The sequence below is a fragment of the Cervus elaphus genome, chromosome 29 (genome assembly GCF_910594005.1).
Source record: "Cervus elaphus chromosome 29, mCerEla1.1, whole genome shotgun sequence".
Lineage (NCBI taxonomy): Eukaryota > Metazoa > Chordata > Mammalia > Artiodactyla > Cervidae > Cervus > Cervus elaphus.
Genome location: NC_057843.1, coordinates 11,486,073 through 11,513,845, shown reverse-complemented (window position 1 = coordinate 11,513,845; position 27,773 = coordinate 11,486,073). Strand labels below are relative to the sequence as shown.

Below are 27,773 nucleotides of genomic sequence, written 5' to 3'. Positions count from 1 at the left end.
GTGACTGCAGCCATGAAATTAAAAGACGCTTACTCCTTGGAAGGAAAGTGATGACCAACCTAGATAGCATATTAAAAAGCAGAGACATTACTTTGCCAACAAAGGTCTGTCTAGTCAAGGCTATGGTTTTTCCAGTGGTCATGTATGGATGTGAGAGTTGGACTGTGAAGAAAGCTGAGCGCTGAAAAATTGATGCTTTTGAACTGTGGTGCTGGAGAAGACTCTTGAGAGTCCCTTGAACTGCAAGGAGATCCAACCAGTCCATCCTGGAGGAGATAAGTCCTGGGTGTTCATTGGAAGGACTGATGCTGAAGCTGAAACTCCAATACTTTGGCCACCTCATGCGAAGAGTTGACTAGTTGGAAAAGACCCTGATGCTGGGAGGGATTGGGGGCAGGAGGAGAAGGGAATGACAGAGGCTGAGATGGCTGGATGGCATCACCAGCTTGATGGCCATGAGTTTGAGTAAACTCCGGGAGTTGGTGATGGACATGGAGGCCTGGTGTGCTGTGATTCATGGGGTCGCAAAGAGTCGGACACGACTGAGCGACTGAACTGAACTGAATAACAAACAAGTGCTTTAGGAACTTTTGGGCTTTCCAAAGCAAGAATCTACACTGTCCTATGAAAAGTAATTGTTTTCAGGCCCTCAGTTTTATTTTCTATAAAATGGGAATGATGGTACATATCCCGTAGACTGTGGTGAGTGAAATAAAACACTAAAACGTGCATGAATGCCTGGCACGTAGATGTTACTGCCGTGATTTAATTTTTTATTTAACTTGAAAAAAAGATTGCTTCACCTAACATCTCTAGGAAAAAAGAGTAACAGTACCTCAGTCGGTAAAGAATCTGCCTGCAATGAGGGAGACCTAGGTTGGATTCCTGGGTCGGGAAGATCCCCTGGAGAAGGAAATGGCAACCCACTCCAGTATTCTTGCCTGGAAAATCCCATGGACAGAGAAGCCTGGCAGGCGACAGTCCATCGAGTCGCAAGAGTCGGATACGACTTAGCGACCAGATCACCAACATTATAGCGCCAAATGTCAAAAATAACTTGAGACTCTTACGCTGCTATTAAAAAAAAAAAAAAACAGCAAGTGACCTCAATATATCGAGTAACAGAGAACGCCGTCGTTCTGCAGAAAACTATAACTCCCAGAATGCACCTAGGTAAGGCCTCCAGAAAGGAGCCCGGCGCTGCCGCAAGGGGTTCTGGAAGACGTGGTTTCCACCAGGGGAGAGGTTTCAGCCTTGCAAGGGCGGGAGACTCTTGGAGACCGCCTCCTGCGAGGCGGGGCAAGCGCTGGTGCACAACCAATCGTCGAGCCTGCCCTTGGACACGCTGGGAAGCGGCGAATCGGAACGCAGCGGTTTCCGCCTGGACTGGCGCGCGAGAATTTGAATACAGTGGGGGACTAAGGGCTCGGCTGAGGAGAGGTCGTCTGTCTGAGGTGCTACCAGGTAAGTGCTTTCTGGGGCCGAGGCGAGATCTGGAAGAATCAGGAGACCAGGAGGTTCTGTGGAACGTGGGGGTGAATGTCAAAAAAGGAGAGCTTTTGCTCTGTGTTTGGCGCATTCTAAGCTGGAGACCAGAGCTAGCGACCTGGTGTCCGCGCTTCCAGGTCTCCGGGTTTCCATCTTTCTGACGCTGAGTTTTCTCGCCTTTTTGCCCTGACAGCGTGTGGGGACAGGGTCGCTTTTCTCTCCTGTCTTTCCTCATTCAGCCTCAGAAAGGTTTTTAAAGCTGCAGCTCAGCACGAATTTCCAGAGACTCAGGTCTTTCTGTTTAACTTGAAAGTTATGCTTGTGTATTAAAAATACACTTGATCCGAGAGGAAGGGGAAGGGAAAATTTATTGAGCAACATACCATCTGCTCGAGAGTTAACATGCGTGATTGTGTTTATTACTCACAGCCTTAGGAGGTCAGAGTATTTTGTAAATAAGAAAAGAAGCGGCTCCTCAGCTAATAAAATGGGAGAGAATTATGCTTCCCCGTTTTCTTGCTGGCTTTTGATGAAAAAGTTATAGGTGGTTTCTGCCTTCATTGTACCTGCAGGCTGTAGGGAAAGACCGTCAAGCCAAAGACGAGAAAATACGCAAAATGGATACCAAGGCAGTGCAGGGTGGATTGGAAGCCTAGGGCAAGAGCATCTAACAGCAGGAGAGCTGTTGGGATTTGGGGGGAAGCGGGTGGTGAAGGTTACGGGAAGGACAGCTGCCCAGGATATAGAGTGATTAAACTTGAGATGAATTCATCAGGCTGTTGAAGTCGGGAAAGTGTGTCCTGAAATGGGGTAAAATCCTTCCTCTTTGGTAGGACCATTTTCCAGCTTGAAATTTGTACTGTTCCTGCTTAATTTAAATTGTACTGTCTCTGCTCAATTAGTGGGGGGTGGGGGTTGGAGGTTGGAGGGGAGGGGGTTGGGCGGGGGGCAGCTTCCCTGGTGGCTGAGACGGTAAAGCGTCTGCCTACCATGCGGGAGACCCGGATTCAATCCCTGGGTCGGGAAGAGCTCCTGGAGAAGGAAATGGCAACCCACTCCAGTATTCTTACCTCTAAAATCACATGGATGGAGGAACCTGATAGGCTACAGTCCATGGGGTCGCCAAGAGTTGGACACGACTGAGTGACTTCACTTTCTTTGTGAGGTAGTGTTTTTTTGTTTTTTTTTTTTTAAAGCCCCCCCCTGTGAGGTAGTGTTTTTAAATTTTCTTTTTTTTTTACCTTCATACTTTATCAAAGTAATTTGCTTTTTTAAAAAACCCTTTTTTTTAATCTTAATAAACCATCACCCATCTGAGAACTTTTTCAGTATTATAAATCGAAGTTTTGATATAGCGATTTTTATACACATTGGATTTATTTGGTTATTATATTCTGTTGCTTTTAGGAGTTAGGATGTCAGCTTTAACGCCAACAAAAAGGAAGCAGTGCTCTTTGAACCATGACACGTAAGTCTCATCCTGAGTGGGAATTCTTAAAAAAATCTACCGTCTTAAATTTTTTTTATCTTCTCTCTCCTATGTCTAAATATTTCCATTCTTTCATTTACCTACTCCTTGTAGTTACATTAATACTTTATATTCTAATTCTAGTCTGGAAATACTATTTACGCTTTTATAATTAATTCTTTAGTGCCTTTGGAGGGAATCAGAAAAAGGGCTGTTATCTATGGCTTGGAAATGTGTGTCAGATCTTTTATTACCTTGCTTCTTTCTGCTCTCTTATGTAATATTTAGCATACTGTTTTGCATATAATAGGTGCTCATCCTATTATACACAGCGATCCTAGAAAGCTGTGTACTCTGTGTATGTTATACCAGAGATATAAATTACAGGCCCTAAGTGGTCAGTTTATTGTGTATAGTTAATCATTTTAGGGAACTTGCTTCAGAGTATATGGCCAAAACTTAGAAATAGGTTTTAAAACACACATACACACACACACACATATCTCAAAGCTTCTTTGTAAAATGTTTTCACAAACATTATCAGGGTCTTAGTTTTGAAAAATACTCAAATACTTCGTAGACAGAATTTGAGAATTCCAACTGCTAATCTAATAGTGTATGTAGATAGATGCTTTTGGAGATATATTTTTAATATGCCTTCCAGGTGAAGTTGTTTATTGCTTAGTAGTAAATTGACATAAAAACTGAAGCAAAATAACTCAATGGACTGTGTTTCTTTTCATAGCCCATTATCAGAAATTCCATCAAAGAAATTAGTTTTGGACTTCACTGAAAATGTATTTCCATCACCTAATAAAAAGCACATTTGCCAAACCACTATTAAAAATGAAGGAAAGATTCATTGCTCTCAACAGGGCCATTTGATTTCAAGTCCACTCAAAACGACTAAAAATAGATTGCCATCTGCAAATCAAGGTTCACCATTTAAATCTGCTGTGTCTGCTGTATCCTTTTACAACAAAGATAAGTGGTACCTCAATCCATTGGAGAGAAAGCTGATAAAAGAGAGTAGATCCATTGGTCTAAAAACAAATATTGAGGATAAATCGTATTCCTATATGACAGAAAAAATGCAAGGAAAACCAGTCTGCTCCAAGAAAGTGAACAAAAAACCACAGAAGAGTTTGACTGCTAAGTGTCAAGCAGGATATAAATGTATCAAGCCTGTATCAAAGAATTCTAAAAATTCCAAGCAGAACCGAGTGACCTATAAGCCAGCTATGGAGAATAATTGTTACTCAGCTGAAAATAATCTGAATGCTCCTCGAGTTCTAAGCCAGAAGGTCAAACCACAAGCTACTCTCCAGGGTGGAGCAGCTTTTTTTGTTAGTAAGAAAAAGCCCTCATTGAGAAAATCATCCCTGGAAGATAAGCCATTACTGGGACTCACCCAGAAAAATAAATCAGAAGTTATTGAAGAGTCTGATGGAGAGACTGTCAATGAAAGAAGATTTGAGAAAAGGCAAGCGCCAAAGTGTGTGTTAGTAGAAAAAGAACTGAACATTGAGCTGTTGAGTGAAAGAAGTAAAAGTGAAGAGAAATTAATAAAGGTAAAGGGAAACATACAGCTTCTAAAACTAAGTTGGCTTTCTCTGTATATGGTAGTGGTGGTGGTGGTGGTTTAGTCGCTAAGTCGTGTCTGACTCTTGTGACCCCATGGACTGTAGCCTGCCAGGCTCTTCCATCCATGGTATTTCCCAGGCAAGAATACTAGAGTGGGTTGCCATTTCCTTCTCCAAGGAATCTTCCCAACCCAGGGATCGAACCCCTGTCTCCTGCATTGCAGGCAGATTCTTTACTAACTGAGCTACCAGGGAAAACCGTATCTGTATGTATGTATGTAGGTAGGTGTGTGTGTGTGTAGCTAGTCCCTTAAAATGAAGCTCGGAAAAGAAAGAAATGTTGCAGAGAAATCATCATGTCATTTTAATAAGACTGTCTCTTCATTATGAAATAGACATGGAGAAGGCTAATAAGAAGATGAATAGGTAGAAATGCAGAGGGACCCCCCCCCCAATACACACACACTTATTTTGATGGATTGAGAATTAATTTTAGCCTGAGCTGTGCCCCGTATTTTTTTAAATTGACATGTATCTATATACAGTGAATTGTACAGATATATAGTCTGAATTTTGATAAACTCACATAGCATGTAACCCAAACCCCTATCAAGATATAGTTGTGTTTTTTTTTGTCAGAAACAATATAAAGAATTAGTAGAATTGCTCTTATGGCTTAGGCAAGCAAGAACATGTTCCATTTAGCAATATACTTGGCAATACTTTATTTTTTTATTTTTTTTTTTTTAGGTTTTTTTAGGTTTGTTTTTTTTTTTTCCATGGATTTACATGTATTCCCAATCCCGATCCCCCCTCCCACCTCCCTCTCCACCCGATTCCTCTGGGACTTCCCAGTGCACCAGGCAATACTTTAGATAGACAGGAAGAAACATTGCCAGTGGGAACTGCAAACTTAAATGTTTACAGTGTAAGTAAAATTAGCAACAAAACTGGTCTGATCTAGGTATGTTTCCATACATTGATTTAGTGGAAGGAAATGAGGAGCCGAGACCTGTCAAGTGGTAGCCTGATACTTTGTTCCCGGAGATTACTGTCATACAGGAACAAAATTTTGTTTATTCTGGAGGAATGCTTTTATGAAGCCAGATACTATCATCATTATAAAGAATTTTGAGGCAGAGTAGAAAAATAGGATTTTCCTCCCTCTTTTGGCTTAATGAAGCCTACCATCATTTTTTGGTAATATGGTTTTATGGTATTATGGTTTTGGTATTATTGAGGTAGCTCTTTAAGTTCCTTCATGACTGTGGTCCAGAGAAACTTAACTTTTATATGATAGTCAGTGTTTTTAGGGGGTTCCCAGGTGGCACTAGCAGTAAAGAACCTGGCTGCTAGTGCAGGAGACAGAAGAGACATGGATTTGATCCCTGGTTTGAGAAGATCCCCCGGAGGATGACATGGCAACCCACTCTAGTATTCCTGCCTGGAAAATCCCAGGGACAGAGGAGCCTGGCAGGCTACAGACCATGGAGTTGCAAAGAGTCCCAACACGACTGAGCAACTAAGTACAGCTTAGCTAAGGGTAACTGCTGTTTTCATTAGAGAGTGCATAACCTTTTCCCAGCTCTGTGGAGCCTTGAGAAATGGCAAACTGATGACTTGTCCCTACTTCTTCGGAGATAGTTATGATCTTGAATAGGAGTTCTTCTTTAATCAAAAGTTTTTTCCTTTTCCCCCAAGCTGTATGTTCTCTTAAGTCTCATCAAATAAGTAGTGTTTACTGAAATTTATCACAAGTGTGTCTACTTTGTTTTTCCCACCTCCCTGCTACTATCCAAAAAGTGGGAGTTAGAAGCCTCTCCAACTACTCCAGAATGTTTTTCTCTCTTTTGCTCCCTGTTTTTAAAGCTTGTGACAAAGGGTTGGTTATTTTCAGTTTGGTGGCTCCTAGGGAGATTTTTTGGCATTTTTACTGATTTTTCTGTTGTTCAATTTATTTTTGTAGATGGGATGTTCTATGATTTTCATTCTGTCATCTTTATCAGGAAATAATTCATTTTTGACAGGATGACAAATTATAAACTTAAATATGCACACTCTATCTTTTAAAAATATTACATTTAGTAAATATAGAGGAAATTTTCCTTAAAACAGACTGAAAATTGAGGATTTAAAGTCATTATGAAATGTAATTCATGATAAGCTACATATTTTGTTTTAGAAACAGATCTCTTGGGATGCATTGACTAAATGTGCGAAGATTAAGAATTATAGGTTTCTTTAATTTTACTCATTTTCAGGATGCATCAGATGGAGTCATTTCTTCAAGGGAGTGTAAAACTAATGAAAATAAGAGTTGTCCTTCAGAGGAGTCTTTCAGTGAGAACAAGGCAGGTAAGTAAGAGAACTTTTCTTCTCAAAATGAGTTTTTTTCTTGTAATAATGCTTCATTACATGTGTCAATATGAAAGTATATACAATACTATTTTGGCTTTTTAAAATATTCAGTATCCATGACTTTGTATGTTTGTGTTGCTCTTGGTAACACTGTTGAGGAGGAGACAAGGAGAACTTATGTGAGAACTTAAGACAAAATACTCTGATTAATTGGTCTGTGAGATATGGCCCAGTTACTTAAGCTATCTAGAGCCGAGTGTTCTCATTATACCTACCCTTTTACCCCAAATGATAGGAGGGAGTGAAAAATATATATATCTGTGATCAAAGCCCAATTGTAAGCAGAATTCACTAAGCCATAAGAGGTCACTGGATTTGGCATCAGGAGTCTTGGGTTTTGTCTGGGTCTGCCAGTGATTAATTGTGATCTAGGGAAGAGATCTTTCAAGTAAGAGGTTGGACCCAGGGAATGAACATGGCAATGAAAGCACTGAATTGTAACCACTGGACCACCAGGGAACTCCCACTTCTTTTCGTTTTTTTTTAAATAAGCTTTTCATTTTGTAGTGATTTTAGATTTACAGAGAAGTTGTAAGGATAGTACAAAGAGTACATGTCTTAACCCCATTTACTCTATTGTTGTTGTTCAGTCACTAAGTCATGTCCAACTCTTTTGGGACCCCATGGACTGCAGCACTCCAGGCTTCCCTTTCTTTCACTGTCTCCTGGAGTTTGCTCAAACTCATGTCCATTGAGTCAGTGATGCCATCCAACCATCTCATCCTCTGTCTCCCCTTCTCCTCCTGTCCTCAACCTTTCCCAGCATCAGGGTCTTATTTTCCACTGAGTCTGTTCTTTGCATCAGGTGGCCAAAGTATTGGAGCTTCAGCATCAGTCCTTCCAATGAATATTCAGGGTTGATTTACTTTAGGATTGACTGGTTTGATCCCTTTGCAATCATAAGGACTCTCAAGAGTCTTCGAAAGCATCAATTCTTCAGTGCTCAGCCTTCATGGTCCAACTCTTACATTCATACATGACTACTGGAAAAACAATATTTTTAACCATACAGATCTTTGTTGGCAAAGTGATGTCTCTGCTTTTTAATCCACTGTCTAGTTTCATCATATCTTTCCTTCCAAGGAGCAAGTGTCTTAATTTCATGGCTGCAGTCATCATCTGTAGTGATTTTGGAGTCCAAGAAAATAACATCTGTCACTGCTTCCACTTTTTCCTCTTTTTATTTGCCCTGAGGTGATGGGACCAGATGCCGTGATCTTAATTTTTGAATGTTGAGTGTTAAGTCAGCTTTTTCACTCTCCCCTTTGACCCTCATCAAGAGGTTCGTTTCTTCCTCTATACTTTCTGCCATTGGAGTGGTAGTATCTGCATATCTGAGGTTGTTGATATTTCTCCTGGCAGTCTTGATTCCAGCTTGTGATTCATCCAGCCCAGCATTTTACATGATGTACTCTGCATAGAAGTTAAATAAGCAGGGTGACAGTACACAGCCTTGTCATACTCCTTTCCCATTTTGAATAAGTCCTTTGTTCCATGTCCTGTTCTAACTGTTGCTTCTTGACCTGTATACAGGTTTCTCAGAGACAGGTAAGGTGGTGTTACCATCTTATACTACTATTGTACTTTTGTCAAAACAAAGAAACTAATCACTGGTGTATTACGATTAAATAAGCTCTAGGCTGTATCTGGAATCGACTGGTTTTTTCATTAACATCCCCTTTTTGTTGTAGGACCCAGCCTAGGGATCACATTGTATTTAGTTGCCGTGTCTCCATAGTCTCCTCTTGTCTGTGACATTTTCTCAGTCTTTTCTTTGTTTTCATGACCTTGAGGAGTACTAGCCAGATATCTTATAGGATGTTCCTGCACCTGGGTTTGTCTGATGTTTTTCTCATCATTAGACCGGGGTTATGAGTTTGGAGGAAGAATGACACTGAGGAGAATGCCATTCTCACCACTTTGGGTGCAATGTCCACGTGACATTATAGATGTTAACTTACCTCTATCACTTGGTTGGTCAGGTTTGCCCAATTTCTCCACTGTAAAAGTTACCCTTTTTCCTTTGCCAAACTCTGTTCTTTGGAACTAAGTCATTAAGTCTTAGTTTACCCTTTCAGGGAGGGATGGGGATTAAGCTTCATCTCTTGGAAGGGGAAATTTTCACATATATTATTTGGAATCCTTCTGTTAGGAAGAGTTATCTCTTCTCTCCCATTTATTTACTCATTTTTTAAATAAATAAATAGACTCCTGAATATTCACCAGTATGTACTCATGAATATTTTATATTTGGGGTTAAAATCTAATACTACATGATTTAGTGTGTCATTCACATTGTTCTAGCTTTGACCATTGGGTCAGTTCTCTTTGACATGTCCCCTTCTTTTGCTTTTTGAGCACTTCCTTATTACTTTCTGGCACTACAAAAGGCTATAGGCTCATCTTGCACTTTCCCTAACCTAGTCCTAGACTCAGCCATTTCTCCAAGGAACCATGGTCTCTTCTGTTGGGGAATATTATTTGGAAACCAGGTTCTGGACTTGATGTGGTTATTGCTCCTGGAGCACTTTTGGTGTTGTATGTAAAAACTTACTATGAAACCCAAGTTCATGTGGAATTTTCTTCTAGAAGTTTTATAGTTTTACATTTTGCATTTAGATCTGTGATCCATTTTGAATTAATTTTTATGTGAGTGTTGTCATTGATTTTGTATATGGATGTCAAATTGTTCCAGCGTAATTTGATAGCTATCTTTTTGCCATTGAAAAATCAATTGACTGTACGTGCATGGGTGGTGGGTGTTTTGGGGCTCTATTTTGTTCCATTGATCTGTTTGTCAATACCATACTCTCTTAATTAGTGTTAAGTCTTGAAATCAAGTATTGTGAGTATTTTGGTTTTATTAATCTTTAAAATCTTATGCTTTAAAGCTTTAAGTTTATTCTGTGATACAAATTATTGTTCACTTTTTTCCCTTGCCAGTTTCTCCTGAGTCCAGTGTCTATCCCATCTTCACTATGTGTTCAGTCAACACAAAAAGGTAAGGGTTGCTCTTATTTTAATGTTCAAGGTTTAATTATGAGTCCACTGGGTCTCTTTTTTTCTTATACTATTTAACTTGGAGAACATTTTTCTCTTCCCCATTGAGACATTTAGAACAGGAGATGAAATCAGACCCTCTCATAGAAACTTCATAGGAACTTGAAGCATTAAGAAAGGAAAAGACCTTTATGGGCCGGAATAATAGTAATTTCTTCCATTTTTGTGTAATACCTGACCCATAATAATTTATATTCACTATTTCACTTATCCCCGCAACAACCCAGAAGCTTGATATTGTTATTACCCTTTGCAACGGAGAAAACTTAGTAATTCAGCCACAGTTGCACAGCTCTTTGGTGACAAAGCCAGGACTAGAATCCATATTTAATCAAAGCCCATTAGGCTGTATTGCCTCCTCTGTGTGATAACATACTGATAATAGTTCATGTTTAATGGGCACTCGGGCATGTCATGGTGTGGATACCATCATTACCCCATTTTACAGATGAGGAGACTGGCCAGAGGAGTAAGTAACTTGCAGCAACTCAGAAGCTACACACTATCCTGCTCGAAACTAAAACTGGAACTGGGGGAGGCATGGGTGCTTATGAGTATACACAAAAAAGCTCTGAGGACGAAGTTTCTTACATTTTGAGCATCTCGCTAAGCAGTGTGTTAAGTCACTTCAGTTGTGACCGACTCTTTGCGACCGTATGGGCTATAGCCCACAGGCTCCTCTGTCCATGGGATTCTCCAGGCAAGAATCCTGGAGTGGGTTACAATTTCCTTCTCTAGGGAGCTGCTCACTAAGCAGCTTTGTTTCTTTTTTCCCTGTTTGATGATAAACATCTGAAGATACTGAGCAGAGTACTTCCTAGTAAAGTTTTCCTGCTCTCATCCTGAATTGTCTTGGAGATTGGTTGGGTGGGTAGTTTTTCCCCTTCAAAGACCGTATTCCTAATTTCTTTCACCTTTCCTTTTTCTCATCTGTCTTCTGTTTATTGAGGATCAAAACCTATCACAATTAGCTAACAGTGTGTAAACTAACCTAGCATAGGGAGATGTTAGGAAACTGTTGGTTGAATCATTTGAAATTTTCTCATTAGGTAGGACCCAAAAAGTTTCTGTGGTTTAATCTGACTTTTACTTTAGGTAGATCACAGATTGTCTGGGTTTGTACTCTTACATTTGGCGAACATTTATAGAATACCATGTGGTATTGAACTACACTGAATTTTAGAGATGTGAAGATAAGTACAACATGGTTCTGCTGTCAAGGAAGTCATGGTTAGAAGAGGACAGACATTTAAACAAATGTGTATAATAAAGTGTTAACATTGCTAGGCTAGAAGTAAAAATGCCTGCAAGGATGGGAAGTGCTGAGTTACTTAGCAAAGGTTGTATAAGGTATAGAGGAGTCAGTGACTTAGACAAGTGTTTTTTATATTATTGGCATTATTAGTATTGATAGTTTGTCACATCAATAAAAATTTAAGGGCATCACATCTAGCATTTTTTCTTAATGGAATAATACATCTCTCACATAGTATATTTAGTGACCAGTTATGTATGTGTATCTGTATTGGTCATGATGTGAAATATATTTCTCACCATAGGTTTGTCAAGTCATTATAAAAGCCATTTTCTAGTCAGATGATAAGAGGACAGATTGGGTTAGCATAAAGTATTACATAGGGTATTTTTCCAGTGTTTTTTTATTTATCAGTGTGAGTTTCTATTTGAACTTCTTGCTTTGGGTACTTGTCCCCCCCACCCCCCTCCCGCCACTACTCTCTAAAGATTTCTATTTCTTTGATCCTTGGGAGACCTACAGAGACTGCAGCCAATTGGAGAAGCACACCCCATCTAAAAGAGCCTGTGCCAGTAGCTCCAACTTTTAGATTCCTTGATGAAACAGGTCTAATGATCTTCGGGTGTCTCTTGCAATATTGGAAATACACATTTTTAAGTGAAATCTCTAGGTTTTAAAACATTGGTAGCTAATCCAAACTCTATGTGAGCCAATCAAAATATCTGCTAGCTAAATTTGGCCTATGGGCTCCAGTTTGCAACCTCTATAAGCCAGCCCCAGCATTGTCTCCTAAAGGAAAAAGATTGCCTCAACATCTATCCAGCTAAATTTTTTTTGTGTATAAGAATTTGAGAATAGTAGGATGCTGCTTTAGCCGTGTATTAGCCTCACTCACTGCCCCATGCCTCAGTAAAACGTTGTTGGATCATAATATGCTGGTTGCTGGTGACTGACTTCCTGTGGGTCTGTGAGATCCAGTATTAGAGTATACTTATTTGCTGTGGCATTCCATGAATTTCTTTATGCCTGCATGGGTAAATATTGTCTTAAAATTTTAAAAGCAAGAAAAGATTAATTTTTAAAGGTGACATCAACTTATGAAGAAATCCTATGTATATGCATCTGATTTGTTGTTGTTTAGTCACTAAGTCATGTCTGATGCTTTGTGACCCCATGAACTATAGCCCACCAGGCTCCTCTGTCCATGGGATTTCCCAGGCAATACTGGAGTGGGTTGCCATTTCCTTCAGAGGATCTTCCTGACCCAGGGATCAAACCTGCATCTTCTGCTTAGCAGGTGGATTCTTTACCTCTGAGCCACCTGGGAAACCTATATGCATCTGATACTGTAGATGAAATCCTTTGAACTTAGAGTTAGAAGACAAGAATTTGAATCTTTCCATCATTCTTCCCTAGTTACTTTACCTTGAGTCGACTACCGATCCTGTCTGAGTGGGCCTCGGGCTTCTAATTGTTTCTAGCCCTATTACTTCATCAAGTTATTGCCGATAGAAAGCACTAAAAATTGCAAAGTCCTCTGCAAATGTTACATACATATGTTTTCTTTTCATTATAATTTATCAAACGTGTTAAAATTATTAAATAACACCACCTTTCTATTTCAAGATCTCTAGTTGAAGAACAGTCTTCTGTGGGATCCACCACATCTACTAACTTCTTAAAACAAATCAACGTACAGAAGAGTACTAATACGAAGGATTCAAACAAAGAAACAAAAGACCAGCTCATCATTGTGAGTAAATTTAAAACAAAGCTTCTCCTGTATGTGGGTCTCACATATAGAACCTGAAGTCTGACGTGTGGTCTTAGCCTAGTTACCAGGAGTTATAGATGTTCTGAGTTTGTAAATGCTACCTTTGCTGTTGTGGCAGCATTTAAAACTAGTCAAGAATGTTTGTGAACCGATGGTGTTGGGGAGCGCTGGCAGTTTAGGAGAGTGCTGATGAGCGAGTTGTCTCCAAATCAGGAAGATTGTAGTCAGCCTGTAAAAGACTAAATGAGAAGAGCTACACTGCATTAGACCTGGGTTTGGCAGATGACACCTGTGGGCCAAAGTTGGACCATGGCCTTTGAGCTAAAGTAGCGTTTATATTCTTAAAAGGTTGGTGAAAAAAGGAGAGGAATATGTGTGGCCTGCAAAGCCTAAAATGTTTACTATCTGGCCCTTGGCAAAAAATTTGCAAACACCTATATAGTTCAAAATTTGGTGTTTTCAGTAGCCTTAAGCAATGCCTTGTAAGATAGAATAGGAATTAATGAGCCTTGACATTGAATGTCCCTGAATTCTCTATATTCATTAATTTATCTATGCTTTTCTTAAACTTTTACTATGTATTATACTTACTTTTTATCAGCTCTTGCAGAAAAGAATTTTAATATTTAATTTTATTAATATTTAATTAAAATTAATTTTTCCTAACCATTTAAGGAAAAAATGCTATCTAATGAATGTATAAGTCCTAAAATTTTGCCCTGCTTCTTTGAAATAAGGCTTTTTTAGGCCTCTCATATAAGAGCTTAATAAGGATGTTCCATTTTTCATCTTAGCTATAATATTTATGATTTCATCTTATTCCTTCTTAGAACTATGGGTCCAGCTAAAAAATCTTGGTGTGTTTTTTTTCTGCTGTCCATTCAAAGAGGCAGTTTCACTTCTATTATCATGATGGCATGTTAGGCTCTTCTCATTCTGTTTTGTTGGTGGGTAGAGAGAAAGAGTAACCAAACTTTCATTTATGTTTCACCTGTACCAGCATAAAAGAAAAATAAGGACAAATTTGAATGAATGGACAAATTTACTAAATGCAGAGCTGTCTGTGATGTGTTTAGATGGGCTATTTTTTCTCTTCCAACTGTAGGATGCAGGTCAGAAACATTTCGGAGCCACCATGTGTAAGTCCTGTGGCATGATCTACGCTGCTTCCAGCCCTGAGGATGAACTGCAGCATGTTCAGCATCACCACCGATTTGTGGAAGGAATCAAATATACAGTAAGTATAAAAAAAAAAGGTTTCCGTTTGTTCTAAAAGTGAAACTGCTTTAAAAGACACATTCTTTTTGCCTAAATATAGAAAGATTTACATATGCAGAAATATTTTATCATCTGTAATTTTGTTGTGTGTTTAATATTTGAGACTGATGGTACTTTAGTTTTAATAGATACGCCATTTCAAACTTCATGTGCTAATATAAGAGAAGTTACTGCTCTTGGTTGAATGAACACCCTGCATCCTTACCTCTAGCTTTTGGAGCAGAACTGAGCAGTCAAGGTAGAAAACTCAAAGACTTGAGGAGTTTCCCCTTTCCTCACTCCAGTTTCTTCTTTCTAGATAACCTCAGAAAAACAGCTTTCTTTGACTCCTCCAGGGTATTTCTTTGCTCTTCATGAAGCACCTTCATGAAATACCTTCCAAGTTCAAATACAGCCTGTTGTTGGCCTTATCTTTATGATTGCACCTGCTACTCAAATGCATCTCTGTTTTTCATGTTTTTATTGCTGTAGTTCATGCCTTCTTAATACTTTTAGCCTGATTTATTAAAATTCTTCTTATCCTGCCCCTCCCCCACTTTCATACTCCTAATTTGTGGGGTTTTTTCTGTATTCCTACAAAGGGCTCTTACTTGACTTCGCCTTATTTTGTAATGAGCTTCCCTTGTGGCTCAGCTGGTAAAGAATCAGCCTGCAATGCAGGAGACCTGGGTTTGATCCCCGGGTTAGGAAGATCCCCTGGGGAAAGGAAAGGCTGCCCACTCCAGTATTCTGGCCTAGAGAATTCCATGGACTACGGGCTCGCAAAGAGTTAGACATGACTGAGCAACTTTCACTTTCTTTTACAATAGATTGTTTACGTGTCTCCCAACAGTATGTCAGCCCCTTGAGGGCAGGAGCTTTGTTTCAGTCATCTTTTATTTCCCTTACCACATTCATGTAGTTGAATTTTATCTTTTTTATATCATTCATTTATTCATCTTTTTTGTCTTCTCCAGACCACATTATTTATTTATTTTTCCACTTTAGATCAAAATGTGATTTTTTCCCCCTCTTTGACAGGCCTGGAAAAAAGAACGTGTTGTAGCTGAGTTTTGGGATGGGAAAATTGTGTTGGTCCTGCCACGTGATCCGAGTTATGCTATCAGAAAGGTATGAGACAGTAGTTTTTCTTTTTAAATTGAAGTATAGTTGCTTTACAATATTAGTTTTTCAGTCTTTGTTTTCCTTCTACTCTCCCCATTCTCCACCAAAAAATCGACCTATATTGAAGTATTATATAAAACACCTTTGCTTATATATAATCACTGTACATTGGTACAGGTGTTAGGATGACTTTCAAAGTAGTTCATACAAAATTAAACTTACAATTACCAAACAAGTGAAGGTGTGTCAAGAAGAGATTAAAGAAAACAGATAAGAGTCCATAGTGTATTGCTTGCCTACATCTTCCATTTGTGAAAAATAAACTAAACTTATAAGGTTGAGAAATCAATGGCTCCCGAATCTAATTCTTAGGTTGGTATTGCCTTTGTTTCTTGGGCTGGATGTTTCGCCCCAGTGGACAAGGGATAACGCTGAAACAGAATCTTCCTACTCCCTGTTCGGCTCAAGGGTGCTGAAAATGATCTTTAAAATACTTTCTTAAAACCCTGTTTCTAAAGTGGCAGAACCATGCCTCAGTAGTGGAATAATTTGGGGGTTGTGAAAATTTAAGAAATAGAGACAAAAGAGGTTAAACTGATAAGCATACTTTTGTGTGTGTAAATATATATATATATTTTGTTATATTTTAAAAAACAAATTCATCTCTTTTGGTTTTTGACATTATTAGGTTGAAGATGTCCAGGAACTTGTTGATAATGAATTGGGCTTCCAGCAAGTTGTTCCCAAATATCCAAACAAAACCAAAACCTTGCTGTTTATCTCTGATGAAAAGAAAGTAGTTGGGTGTTTAATTGCAGAGCCCATCAAACAGGTATGGTATGCTGTCTTACAAATTACTGGAGTAACTTTTGAGCAAAATGAAGTAGTCAGGAGAAGTCTCAAGCATTTAAGAAGCTACCATTAATGATCTTTTTCCTTCTAAAATACCCTTGACCATCTGGATAACTGAAGTCATTTATTTCTATTGTGTCTGGTATTTTGCCTTATATAATCAGGATTAGTCAGTCTTAAGCTCATATAGTCTTTTATATACTTGGACTATAAAGTATAGTATTTTAAACAAGCTCAGTTATTGAACATGTGACTTAATGCAGGTTAATATATTTGGCAAAATGGTTGTTCAGTTCAGTCGCTCAGTTGTGTCTGACTCTTTGTGACCTCCTGGACTGGCTTCCCTGCCAGGCTTCCCTGTCCATCACCAACTCCCGGAGCTTGCTCAAACTCATGTCCGTTGAGTTGGTGATGCCATGCAACCATCTCATCCTCTGTCATCCCTTTCTCCTACCTTCAATCTTTCCCAGCATCAGGGTCTTTTCCAGTGAGTCAGTTCTTCCCATCAGGTGGCCAAAGTATTGGAGTTTCAGCTTCAACATCAGTCCTTCCAATGAATATTCAGGACTGATTTCCTTTAGGATTAAATGGTTTGATCTCCTTGCAGTCCAGGGGACTCTCAAGAGTCTCCTCTAACACCACAGTTCAAAAGCATCAATTCTTCAGCACTCAGCTTTCTACATAGTCCAACTCTCACATCCATATATGACCTCTGGAAGAACCATAGCTTTGACTAGATGGACCTTTGCTGGAAAAGTAATGTCTTTGCTTTTTAATATGCTGTCTAGGTTGGCCATAACTTTTCTTCCAAGGAGCAAGCATCTTTTAATTTCATGGCTGCAGTCACCATCTGCAGTGATTTTTGGAGCCCCCCAAAATAAAAGTCTGCCACTGTTTCCATTGTTTCCTCTTCCTCATCTTTTTGCCATGAAGTGATGAGACTGGTTGCCATGATCTTGTTTTCTGAATGTTGAGTTTTAACCCAGGTTTTTCACTCTCCTCTTTCACTTTTATCAAGAGGTTCTTTAGTTCTTCCCTGCTTTCTGCCATAGGGTGGTTTCATCTCCGTATCTGAGGTTATTGATATTTCTCCCGGCAATCTTGATCCCAGCTTGTGTTTCATCCAGCCCAGCATTTTGCATGATGTACTCTACATAGAAGTTAAATAAGCAGGGTGACGATATACAGCCTTGACATATTCCTTTCCCAATTTGGAACCAGTCTGTTGTTCCATGTCCAGTTCTAACTGTTGCATCTCGACCTGCATACAGATTTCTCAGGAACAGGTTAGGTGGTCTGGTATTCCCATCTCTTGAAGAATTTTCCACAATTTGTTGTGATCCACACAGTCAAACACTTTGGCATAGTCAATAAAGCAGCAGCCGATGTTTTTCTGGAACTCTTGCTTTTTCTGTGATCCAGCAGATGTTGACAATTTGATCTCTGGTTCCTCTGCCTTTTCTAAATCCAGCTTAACCATCTGGAATTTTATGGTTCATGTACTGTTGAAGCCTGGCTTAAAGGATTTTGAGCATTACTTTGCTAGTGTGTGAGGTGAGTGCAATTGTGCAATAATGTGAACATTCTTTGGCATTGCCTTTCTTTGGGATTGGAATGAAAACTGACCTTTTCCAGTCCTGTGGCCACTGCTGAGTTTTCCAGATTTGCTGGCATATTGAGTTCAGCACTTTCACAGCATCATCATTTAGGATTTGAAATAGCTCACCTGGGATTCCATCTCCACTAGCCTTGTTCATAGTGATGCTTCCTAAGACCCACTTGACTTCACATTCCAGGATGTCTGGCTCTAGGTGAGTGATCACACCATCATGGTTATCTGGGGTCATGAGATCTTTTTTTAATAGTTCTGTGTATTCTTGCCACCTCTTCTTAATATCTTCTGCTTCTGTTAGGTCCATACCATTTCTGTCCTTTATTGTGCCCATCTTTGCATGCAGTGTTCCCTTGGTATCTCTTAATTTTCTTGAAGAGATCTCTAGTCTTTCTCATTGTATTGCTTTTCTCTATTTCTTTACATTGATCACTGAGGAAGGCTTTCTTATCTCTCCTTGCTGTTCTTTGGAACAGCATTCAAATGTGTATATCTTTCCTTTTCTCCCTTGCTTTTAGCATCTCTTCTTTTTCCAACTATTTTTAAAGCCTCCTCAGACAACCATTTTATCTTTTTGCATTTCTTTTTCTTGGGGATGGTCTTGATCACTGCCTCCTATACAATGTCATGAACCTCCATCCATAGTTCTTTCGGCACTCTGTTTTTCAGATGTAATCTCTTGAATCTATTTGTCACTCCCACTGTATAATCGTAAGGGATTTGATTTAGGTCATACCTGAATGGTCTAGTGGTTTTCCCTACTTTCCTCAATTTAAGTCTGAATTTGGCAATAAGGAGCGCATGATCTGAGCCACAGTCAGCTCCCGGTCTTGTTTTTGCTGACTGTATAGAGCTTTTCCATTTTGGGCTGCAAAGAATATAATCAATCTGATTTCAGTATGGACCATCTGGTGATGTCCACGTGTAGAGTCTTCTCTTGTGTTGTTGGAACAGGGTGTTTGCTTTGAGCAGTGCGTTCTCTTGGCAAAACTCTGTTAGCCTGTACCCTGCTTCATTTTGTACTTCAAGGCCAAATTTGCCTGTTACTCCAGGTAGCTCTTGACTTCCTACTTTTGCATTCCAGTCCCCTGTGATGAAAAGGACATCTTTTTGGGGTGTTAGTTCTAGAAGGCCTTGTAGGTCTTCATAGAACTGTTCAGCTTCTTCAGCATTACTGGTTGGGGCATAGACTTGGATTACGGTGATATTGAATGGTTTGCCTCGAAAACGAATAGAGTTCATTCTGTTGTTTTTGAGATTGTACCCAAATGCTGCATTTCAGACTCTTTTGTTGACTATGAGGGCTACTCCATTTCTTATAAGGGATTCTTGCCCATCAGTAATCACTCAGTCAGTTCAGTCACTCAGTCGTGTCCAACTCTTTGCGACCCCGTGAACCGCAGCATGCCAGGCCTCCCTGTCCCTATATAGTAGTAGATATAATGGTCATCTGAATTAAATTCTCCCATTCCAGTCCATTTTAGTTCACTGATTCCTAAAATGTTGATGTTCACTCTTGCCATCTCCTGTTTGACCATTTCCAATTTACCTTGATTCATGGAGCTAACATTCCAGGTTCCTATGCAATATTGCTCTTTACAGCATCGGACTTTACTTCCATCACCAGTCACATCCACAGCTGGGTGTTGTTTTCGCTTTGGCTCTGTCTCTTCATTCTTTTTGGAGTTATTTCTCCACTCTTCTCTAGTAGCATATTGGGCACTTACCAACCTGGGGAGTTCAGTATCATATCTTTCATTGTCCTATCTTTTTGCCTTTTCATGCTGTTCATGGGTTTTTCAAGGCAGGAATGCTGAAGTGGTTTGCCATTCCCTTCTCCAGTGGACCATGTTTTGTCAGGACCCTCCACCATGACCCGTCCATCTTGGGTAGCCCTACATGGCATAGCTCATAGTTTCATTGGGTTAGACAAGGCTGTGGTCCATGTGATCAGTTTGATTCATTTTCTTTGATTGTGGTTTTCATTCTGTCTGCCCTCTGATGGATAAGGATAAGAGACTTTTGGAAGCTTTCTGACAGGAGAGTCTGACTGTTGGCAAACTGGGGCCTGTTCTGATGGGTGGGGCCATGCTTAGTAAAGATGGCAGAGTAGAAGGACGTGCCCTTATCTCCACGAGAACTCCCGAATTACAACTCGCTGCTGAACAACCATCGACAGGAGAATTTTGGATCCCACCAAAAAAGGATACCCCATGTCCAAGGGCAAAGGAGAAGCCCCAGCAAGACGGTGGGAGGGGTGAAATTGTGTTTAGAAACAAACCCCATACTGACCGGAGACACTATGAGGGCTCAAACAAAACTTTGTGTGCACCAGGACCCAGAGACCCCACAGAGACCGAGCCAGACCTGCCCTTGAGTGTTTGAGTGTCTCCTGTGGAGGTACGGGTCAGCAGGGGCTTGCCACAGGGGCAAGGGGCTCTGCGTGCAGCAGACCTGGGTCACACAGCCTGTGGCATAAGCCCTCTTGAAGGAGGTCGCCATTAACCCCACCATAGAGCCGCTGAGCCGACGCCCCGCGAACTGCAGAACAATTACACCAAAGAAATTCTCGCACCGTTAAAGTTCTAGGACCCACAGCAGATTTCCCTACCTGGGGATCTGGCAAAGGGAATGAGAAGCCCCAGGGATTTTGACTTTGGAGACCAGTGGGATTTGATTACAGAACTTAAACAGGACTGGGTAAACAGACTATTGTTTGCACAAAACCTTGTGCGCACCAGGATCCAGGGTAAAGGAGCGGTGATCCCGTAAGAGACTGACCCAGAGCTGCCTGTGAGTGTTCAGGAGTCTCCGGCAGAGGCGTGCGTTGGTGGTGGTCTCCTGCAGCTGGGGGCCCTGAGTGCAGCAGTGCGTGCCCGGGTCCTTTTGAAGGGTCGCCATTATCTTTATTACCTCCACAGTAGTTTGGTCTCAGGTCAAATAACAGGGAGAGAACACAGCCCCACCCATCAACAGAAAATTGGAAAGTGGTTGTTACTTGTCCTGTGATTAGAATCTGCTTTGGATACTAATTAACAGTGTTCTGGCAGAGGAGTTAGCAAATAATAACCCATGGGCTAAGTGTGGTCTTCCTCTTTTTTGTAAATAAAGCTTTATTGGCCCAGAGCCATGCTCATTTGTCTTCATATTATCTGTGGTTGGTTTCAGTGCAACAGTGGCAGGGTTCAGTAGGTGCAGCAGAGCCCACATGGCCCAAAGAGCCTAAAGTATTTACAGTTTGGTCCCATACAGAAGAAGTTTGCCAGCCCTTGTTCTCAAATAGAGATAATAATTTTTGCCCTTCAAGGAGCTTACAGGGTAGTCTTAAGCTAGAGAGAATTATAGCTCAAATGTGTTCTTTTAACCTGACTTTATAATATCATACACTTAGGTCCCTTTACTTTTAAAAATACTTAATTGTTTTAAGACATCTTGAAATGATGCTAGCATAAATTGGTCTTACTCATTTTTATAGTGCCTCCCTTTTCCCTGTTCCCCCTTCATATGAGTGGAGAAAGAAAAGCAGTTGGTTTTATTTGTTACTTCTGTAAAAGTAATCAATTTGGCCTTTTCTTTCTTTGATCTTAAGTGCACTGTTTATGTAGTAATAATAGGCAATACAGATTGTCTCTGATTTACAACTTTTCAACTCTGCAATGGTGTGAACCCATAGGCATTCAGCAGAAACTGCTTCAAGTTTTCATATTTTCCTGGGCTAGCCGTATGCACTTTTGTGATGCTGGGCAGCAGCAGAGAATGGCAGCTCTAGTCTACTAGGCGATCACAAGTATAAATAAACAGTATATTTAACAACCGTTCTCTACATACAGCCTTTTTGTTTTTCATTTTTCGTACAGTATCCAGTAAATTACATGAGATATTCAGCGCTTTTTTTTCCCCTTGTATTATCGATTTGATTTTTATTTATTTGGCTGTGCCAGCTCTTAGTTGCAGCATGAGGGATCTTTAGTGCAGCCTGTGAACTCTCAGTTGCAGCATGTGGGATCTAGTTCCCTGACCAGGGATCCGACCCGGGCCCTTACATTGGGAGCTCAGAGTCTCAGACACTGGACCACCAGGGAAGTTCCAGCAGTCTATTATAAATTAGGCTTTGTGCTGGATGATTGTTCCAAACTGTAGTCTAATGTAAGTATTCTTAGCATATTTAAGGTAAGCTAGGCTAAACAATGAGGTTTCGCAGGTTAGGTGTATTAAATGCACTTCTTTTCAATGTACAGTGTTTTCAGCTTATCACCTATGTTTATTAGGATGTAACTGTAAGTTGAGGAAGATATGTATAGCCAACTGACTTGTACATGTACCCTTACTCATTCTCATTTCAGAAGCAAAGTGTTCTTGATGGAAGTTAAAGCTTCACATGCACCTAAGAACAACTACAGTGTAAAACAGTGACGATAGCAAATGCTGGTGTGGGTGCAGGGAAAGGAGGTTTTTTCACTCTTTGTTTGAGGGAATGTAAAATAGCACAGCCACTCTGGGGACAGCTCGGCAGTTTCTTAAAAAATTAATCATACATTTACCATATGACTCAGCAATCATAGTCCTGGGCATTTATTCCAGAAATGAAAACTTATGTCTACACAAAAACCCATAGCTGAATGCTTATAGCAGCTTTATTTGTAATAGCCAAAAGCTGGAAACAACCAAAGTGTTCTTCAGTAAGTGAGTAATTAAACACACTGGTATATCCATACAGTGGAATATTACTTGGCAATAAAAAGAACAAATTGTTGATATATGCAACAACTTGGACAGGTTATCAAGAGCATATTGCTGAGTGAAAAAGAGCCATTCTCAAAAGATCACATGCTGTATGAGTCCATTTATATGATATCCTCAAAATATCAGAATTTTAGAGATAGAGAACAGATTGTTGTTACACACCTTAGCAATGGTGGAGGGGAGAAAATGGGTGTGATTATAGAGAGGTGGCAAGAGGAAGAGCTTCATGATAATGCAGTAGCTTTGTATCTTTATTGTAGTTATGGTTAAATCAGTATTCAGATATGATGAATTGTCACAGAACTGTCCCACCCACGTTGTTCCCATGTTAATTTCTCAGTTTTGGTATTGTACTACAATTAGGGAAGATGTAACCATTGGGGGAAATAGGGTGAAGGATACACATCCTCTCTGTACCATTTGTCAGCTTCCTCTGAATCTACAATTATTTCAAAATAAGAATTAGAAAAAACTTAAAACACCAATTTCATAGTTTATATGCAAAAACCTTTAGTGTTTTTTTTTTAGGATATCATATATACACTTTAGGATGGAAAGAATGAGAGAAGCTTATGTGCTTTATTAAGAGCCTGAATTTTATCATTTTTTTAAATCAACAAAAGAAGGGAGTTTCACATTGGTATAATACACCAATTGGTGTATAATTGGTATAATGTGGGAATATCTCAACACCACTATCATTTTTCTGCATTAAGTGAATATAATTGGGCAAGAATTCAAGAAATAGCAAAGAACTAAACATTTTTGTGAAGGTGGAATAAGATTCATTTTAGAAAAAAAAAAAAAAGATTCATTTTAGATACATAAGTTTTGTTTTAAAAGAAATGTGAACTCAGCTGTACCATTAGCTCTAATGCCTCTGTGCATCATCGCAGGCCTTCCGTGTCATGTCTGAACCAACTGGCCCAGAAACCCCAAGCTCTAAAGAATGTCAGAGGGCTTGGCAATGTTCAGATGTTCCAGAACCTGCAGTGTGTGGGATAAGTAGAATCTGGGTCTTCAGACTTAAAAGGAGAAAGCGCATTGCGCGCCGACTGGTAGACACGCTCAGGTAAGAAGTGAAATTGGCTAGACCCAGGTGAGCGCTCCCAGAAGCTTCCCTGGCTCCTGAGCCAGAGGGGGTGACGTTGGTCTGTGTTAACACTACCAAAGTCAGGCTAACGCAATGCTGACACTGAAAAAAAAAATACTAGGTGTCCTCAGTTTTGCACACAGTATTCCAAGTGTGAAATGTTCTAGACCAGTGCTTTTCAAACTACCTGTAGTCAAAGACTGGATTTGTTTATAGACCAACACATTAATAAGATAAAGATAAATTGCTAGGAAATGAAAGAGAAAAAGAAGGCAAACAAATGGAAAATACAAGCCCAACTTTTTATTAGATTCAACAGATGTAAAATTAAATAAATATAACCTGTAAAAACAAAATAGAGGTTTAAAAAAGAATTGTAGAAATTGTATGTTTATTGATGTGTGACTAGATGATTAACAGAGACTTACTGTAACACAAATGTAACTAAATATAAAAGTGAATTAGCAGACAACCCAGAGAATAGTTATTTACAAATCATTTATCTAATTAGTAAAAGTCTAGTATATCTAACATATATAAGAGAACTCTAACCCACACATACCTTACAAAGGGGAGCAGTGAGAAAAGTTGGTGTCTATGAAGATTTTATTTGTAGTTAATTGTGAAATAACCTCCATTTTCTTTATTTTTTATTGAGATACATAAATTTGGTATGGAGGATGTGTGTGTGCATGTTAGCCACTCAGTTTTGTCTGACTCTTAGCGACCCCATGGACTATAGCCCGCCAGACTCCTCTGTCCATGGGATTCTCCAGGCAAGAATACTGGAGTGGGTTAGCCATTCCCTTCTCCAGGGGATCTTCCTGACCCAGGGATCAAACCCAGGTATCCTGCATTGCAGAACATTCTTTACCATCTGAGCCACCAGGGAAGGCCATGGAGAATACCAGTATTTAACCTGGTTCTACCAGGCAGTAGTCCAGTGCTTCTCTAATGTGAAAGTGCCCATGAACAACTTGGGGATCTTGCTCAAATGCAGGCGTGATTCAGTAGATTGGGGTGGGCCTGAGATGCTGCATTTCTAACAAGCTCTTGACTGATGCTGAATGTTGCTGGTATGTAGGTAATACTTTGAATACTAAGGCAATAGATTGTAAGCAGTGATAAAAATCAAGTTGCAAAGGAGAAATATAAAACAATCATTTGAGAACATATCTTCTCACACATTTGGGTTGGAGATACAGGTAACATAATTGGCAGCTCTCCTGTATATGAGGAGCCTAATCCTCTCTCTACAGGCAATGTATGTTTTAAGTCCTCACAAGTGAACAGTATTATTCCTAATTGTTTTGCATCAGAAGCAGCTGAGGCTCAGATAGGATTATTAGTACAGATTACACTGGTGGAGCTAGTAAAAGGAGAGTTAGGACTCAAAGCCACAGATCTAATAATACTCTTTGAGTAGCTCATACCATTCATGAAGACAAAGACAACTGCTTAATCAGTATTTTGCTTTGGAGTCTAGTATATATAGCAATACACTTTTTATTCAATTATATAGTAAGTGTACTTGAAGCTGATACCTTTACTTCTCATTGAATCCAATTCTTTTTTATTTTGAAGTAATTTCACATATGAAAGAATAGGAAGAATAGTAAAAAGAACACCCTCAATATCTTTGTCCAGATTCTTTTTTATTTTCTTCCTGAATTATTTTAAAGTAAGTTACATATAATATGCCTCTTTACCCCCTTAGTACTTGAGTATGTTCAAGTATATTGTCTTACATAAGAACAGCTCAGTTACCAAATTTGGGATATTTAATATCTAATGTATAGTCCATATTTCAGTTTTGTTATTTGTCTCAAATGCCCTTCGTAGCATTTTTTTTTTCCTCTTCAGGATTACATATTGCTTTTAGTCATAATATCTCTTTAGTTTTCATCTTCCTTAACTTGTAAGTTACTTAGCCTTTCTTTGTCTTTTAGGACTTTGATGAATTTGAAGACTAAGGCCGGTTATTTCATAGACTATCCCTCAGTTTTGTTGAATCATTTCAGCTATTTCACTTTATTGCTTTTAATCCCAGTTGAGCTGGAGCAAGGAGAGTTGTAGTCAAAATGCAGTCAAAATGTAGTCAAAAGGCAAAATTAGGTTTTGCCTTCTTAAGAAGCTCTGAATGTGTGATGTGGTTGAAAGGAAGATAATTATTGGTTAAAATTATTGTTTTTTATTGTAATTATCTGTGGCTTTTAGTTAGCAATATTATTTCATATCAGTAGCTTATTACCACAGATCACCTACAGTCAACTGGATGGTTTGTATGGTTCTCTTTGCCTCTCAGCAGAACTTATTATGGGCCTTAGTTTTCTCACCTGTGAAATGATACCATTAAACTTCCACCCCCTAAAATTTAAGACATTGAGTCATTTTACCACTCAATAAAATGATTTTAACTAAGAATATTTTAAAAGATTGAGGGGCTTCCCAGGTGACTCAATGGTTTTTAAAAAAAACAAAAACAAAAAGCCCATTCCTGCCAATGCAGAAGACAGGAGTTCGATACCTGGGTCAGGAAGATCCCCTGGAGTAGGAAATGGGAACCCACTTCAGGATTGCCTGGCAAATCCCATGGACAGAGGAGCGTGGAGGGCTACAGTCCATGGGATCGCAAAGAAGTTGGACACGACTTAGTGACTGAAAAACAAAGAGATTGAAGTTTTTTTAACTAGATTGCTTTAAAATATTGTGCTCATGTTTAATCAAACTTTAAAGTTGGTTCCATTGTTAAATTGTCTTTTCCTCTGTTTTTAGGAACTGCTTCATGTTTGGCTATTTTCTCAGGACTGATGAAATAGCATTCTCTGACCCAACACCAGATGGCAAGTTATTTGCAACCAAGTACTGCAACACACCTAATTTCCTTGTATACAATTTTAATAGCTGAGACCAATTTCAACTATAGAACAGTTATGTGTGAATGAGTTCTGACAGCCCGTTATCATAAATACAAACTATTTAACAAATAGCAATTATCTAGGGATACAAAGAAAGGGAAAATCTTTAATGTATACTGACTAGCACTCTGAATCCTTAATTATGAAACTTTGTAGCTATAGCTGGAAAATTATTTCTCTTCTATGTAAGAACATTGGTTTTTCACAGAAATTTGACCAGTTATTTATAAAGTACACTTTGAGGCCAGAATTACTTCATGCCTGATCAGAAAGTTTAAAGATAGGCAAATTTCCATCCCCATTTTTTAAAAGTAACTCCTGATTTCACATACAAAATTCTCATTTTATAGGTACTTGGCTGTAGCAACTCAGTTTGAGTGTAGTTAAAGTATTTTGAATTTCCAATTTGTACCAGGGAAAGATGTAAGGAATAATGTCCTTTTGTATAGAACAGAATTTATAGCTAAATATTTTTTCATTTTAAAAATCATTATTCAGAAGGCACACTTCAGATTTAATTAAAATTAAACTTTGTAATTGCACTATTGTCATTTCATTAATTTTTGGTGTTTGTGCTACTTTTCTTTAGTGAACTTATTACTAGTGATTGGTGTCTAACAAAACAATACCCAGTTGGATTAAATGATTCATATGGTTAGATTTTAAATCTATACTAACAGAACCAAGGTTAATAAATATATCTAGGCTGATGGGCCACAGAACATGATGACTTTATGTAAATATACCTAAATATGGATACATTTTTCTAATATAATTCATGGATACTTACTTTGAGAAATTCAGCTTTTTTTATTATTATAAAGTCATGTAGCTTCACTCTGGCAGTAAGACTCTAGGGAAGTAGTGTCCAGGTCGTAACTCTATAGAATCTGTTCCTCTACATTCTTCTATTTGCCTTTAAGTTAGTAGTTCTAAAATTTAAAAGTTTGGGTTCTAAAAAGACTGTGAAAGTGTTAAAATGTGTGTAAATTTTCCAAACATTTTAATGCTAGTTTCTGTACTGCTGTATTTAAAAATTGTCTGAAATATTTTATTTGAAAACTTTTATTAACATTATTTTGCTCAATGCCTTTATGATGAATCAATTAAAATTCTTTTCTGTATTA

At 39.0% G+C, this 27,773-nt stretch overlaps 1 protein-coding gene across 1 annotated transcript; it reads left to right on the top strand.

Annotated features, from left to right (window-relative positions):
- The first annotated feature begins 517 nt into the window (after window positions 1-517).
- Window positions 518-27,773, top strand: ESCO2 (establishment of sister chromatid cohesion N-acetyltransferase 2). The gene is made up of 11 exons (XM_043891294.1): window positions 518-1,464; window positions 2,896-2,956; window positions 3,702-4,527; window positions 6,801-6,894; window positions 9,901-9,958; window positions 12,899-13,025; window positions 14,152-14,283; window positions 15,345-15,434; window positions 16,117-16,260; window positions 23,532-23,707; window positions 26,504-27,773. Exons 1-11 carry the CDS (start codon window positions 1,164-1,166, stop codon window positions 26,634-26,636), a joined length of 2,142 nt encoding a protein of 713 aa, XP_043747229.1. The 5' UTR covers window positions 518-1,163; the 3' UTR covers window positions 26,637-27,773.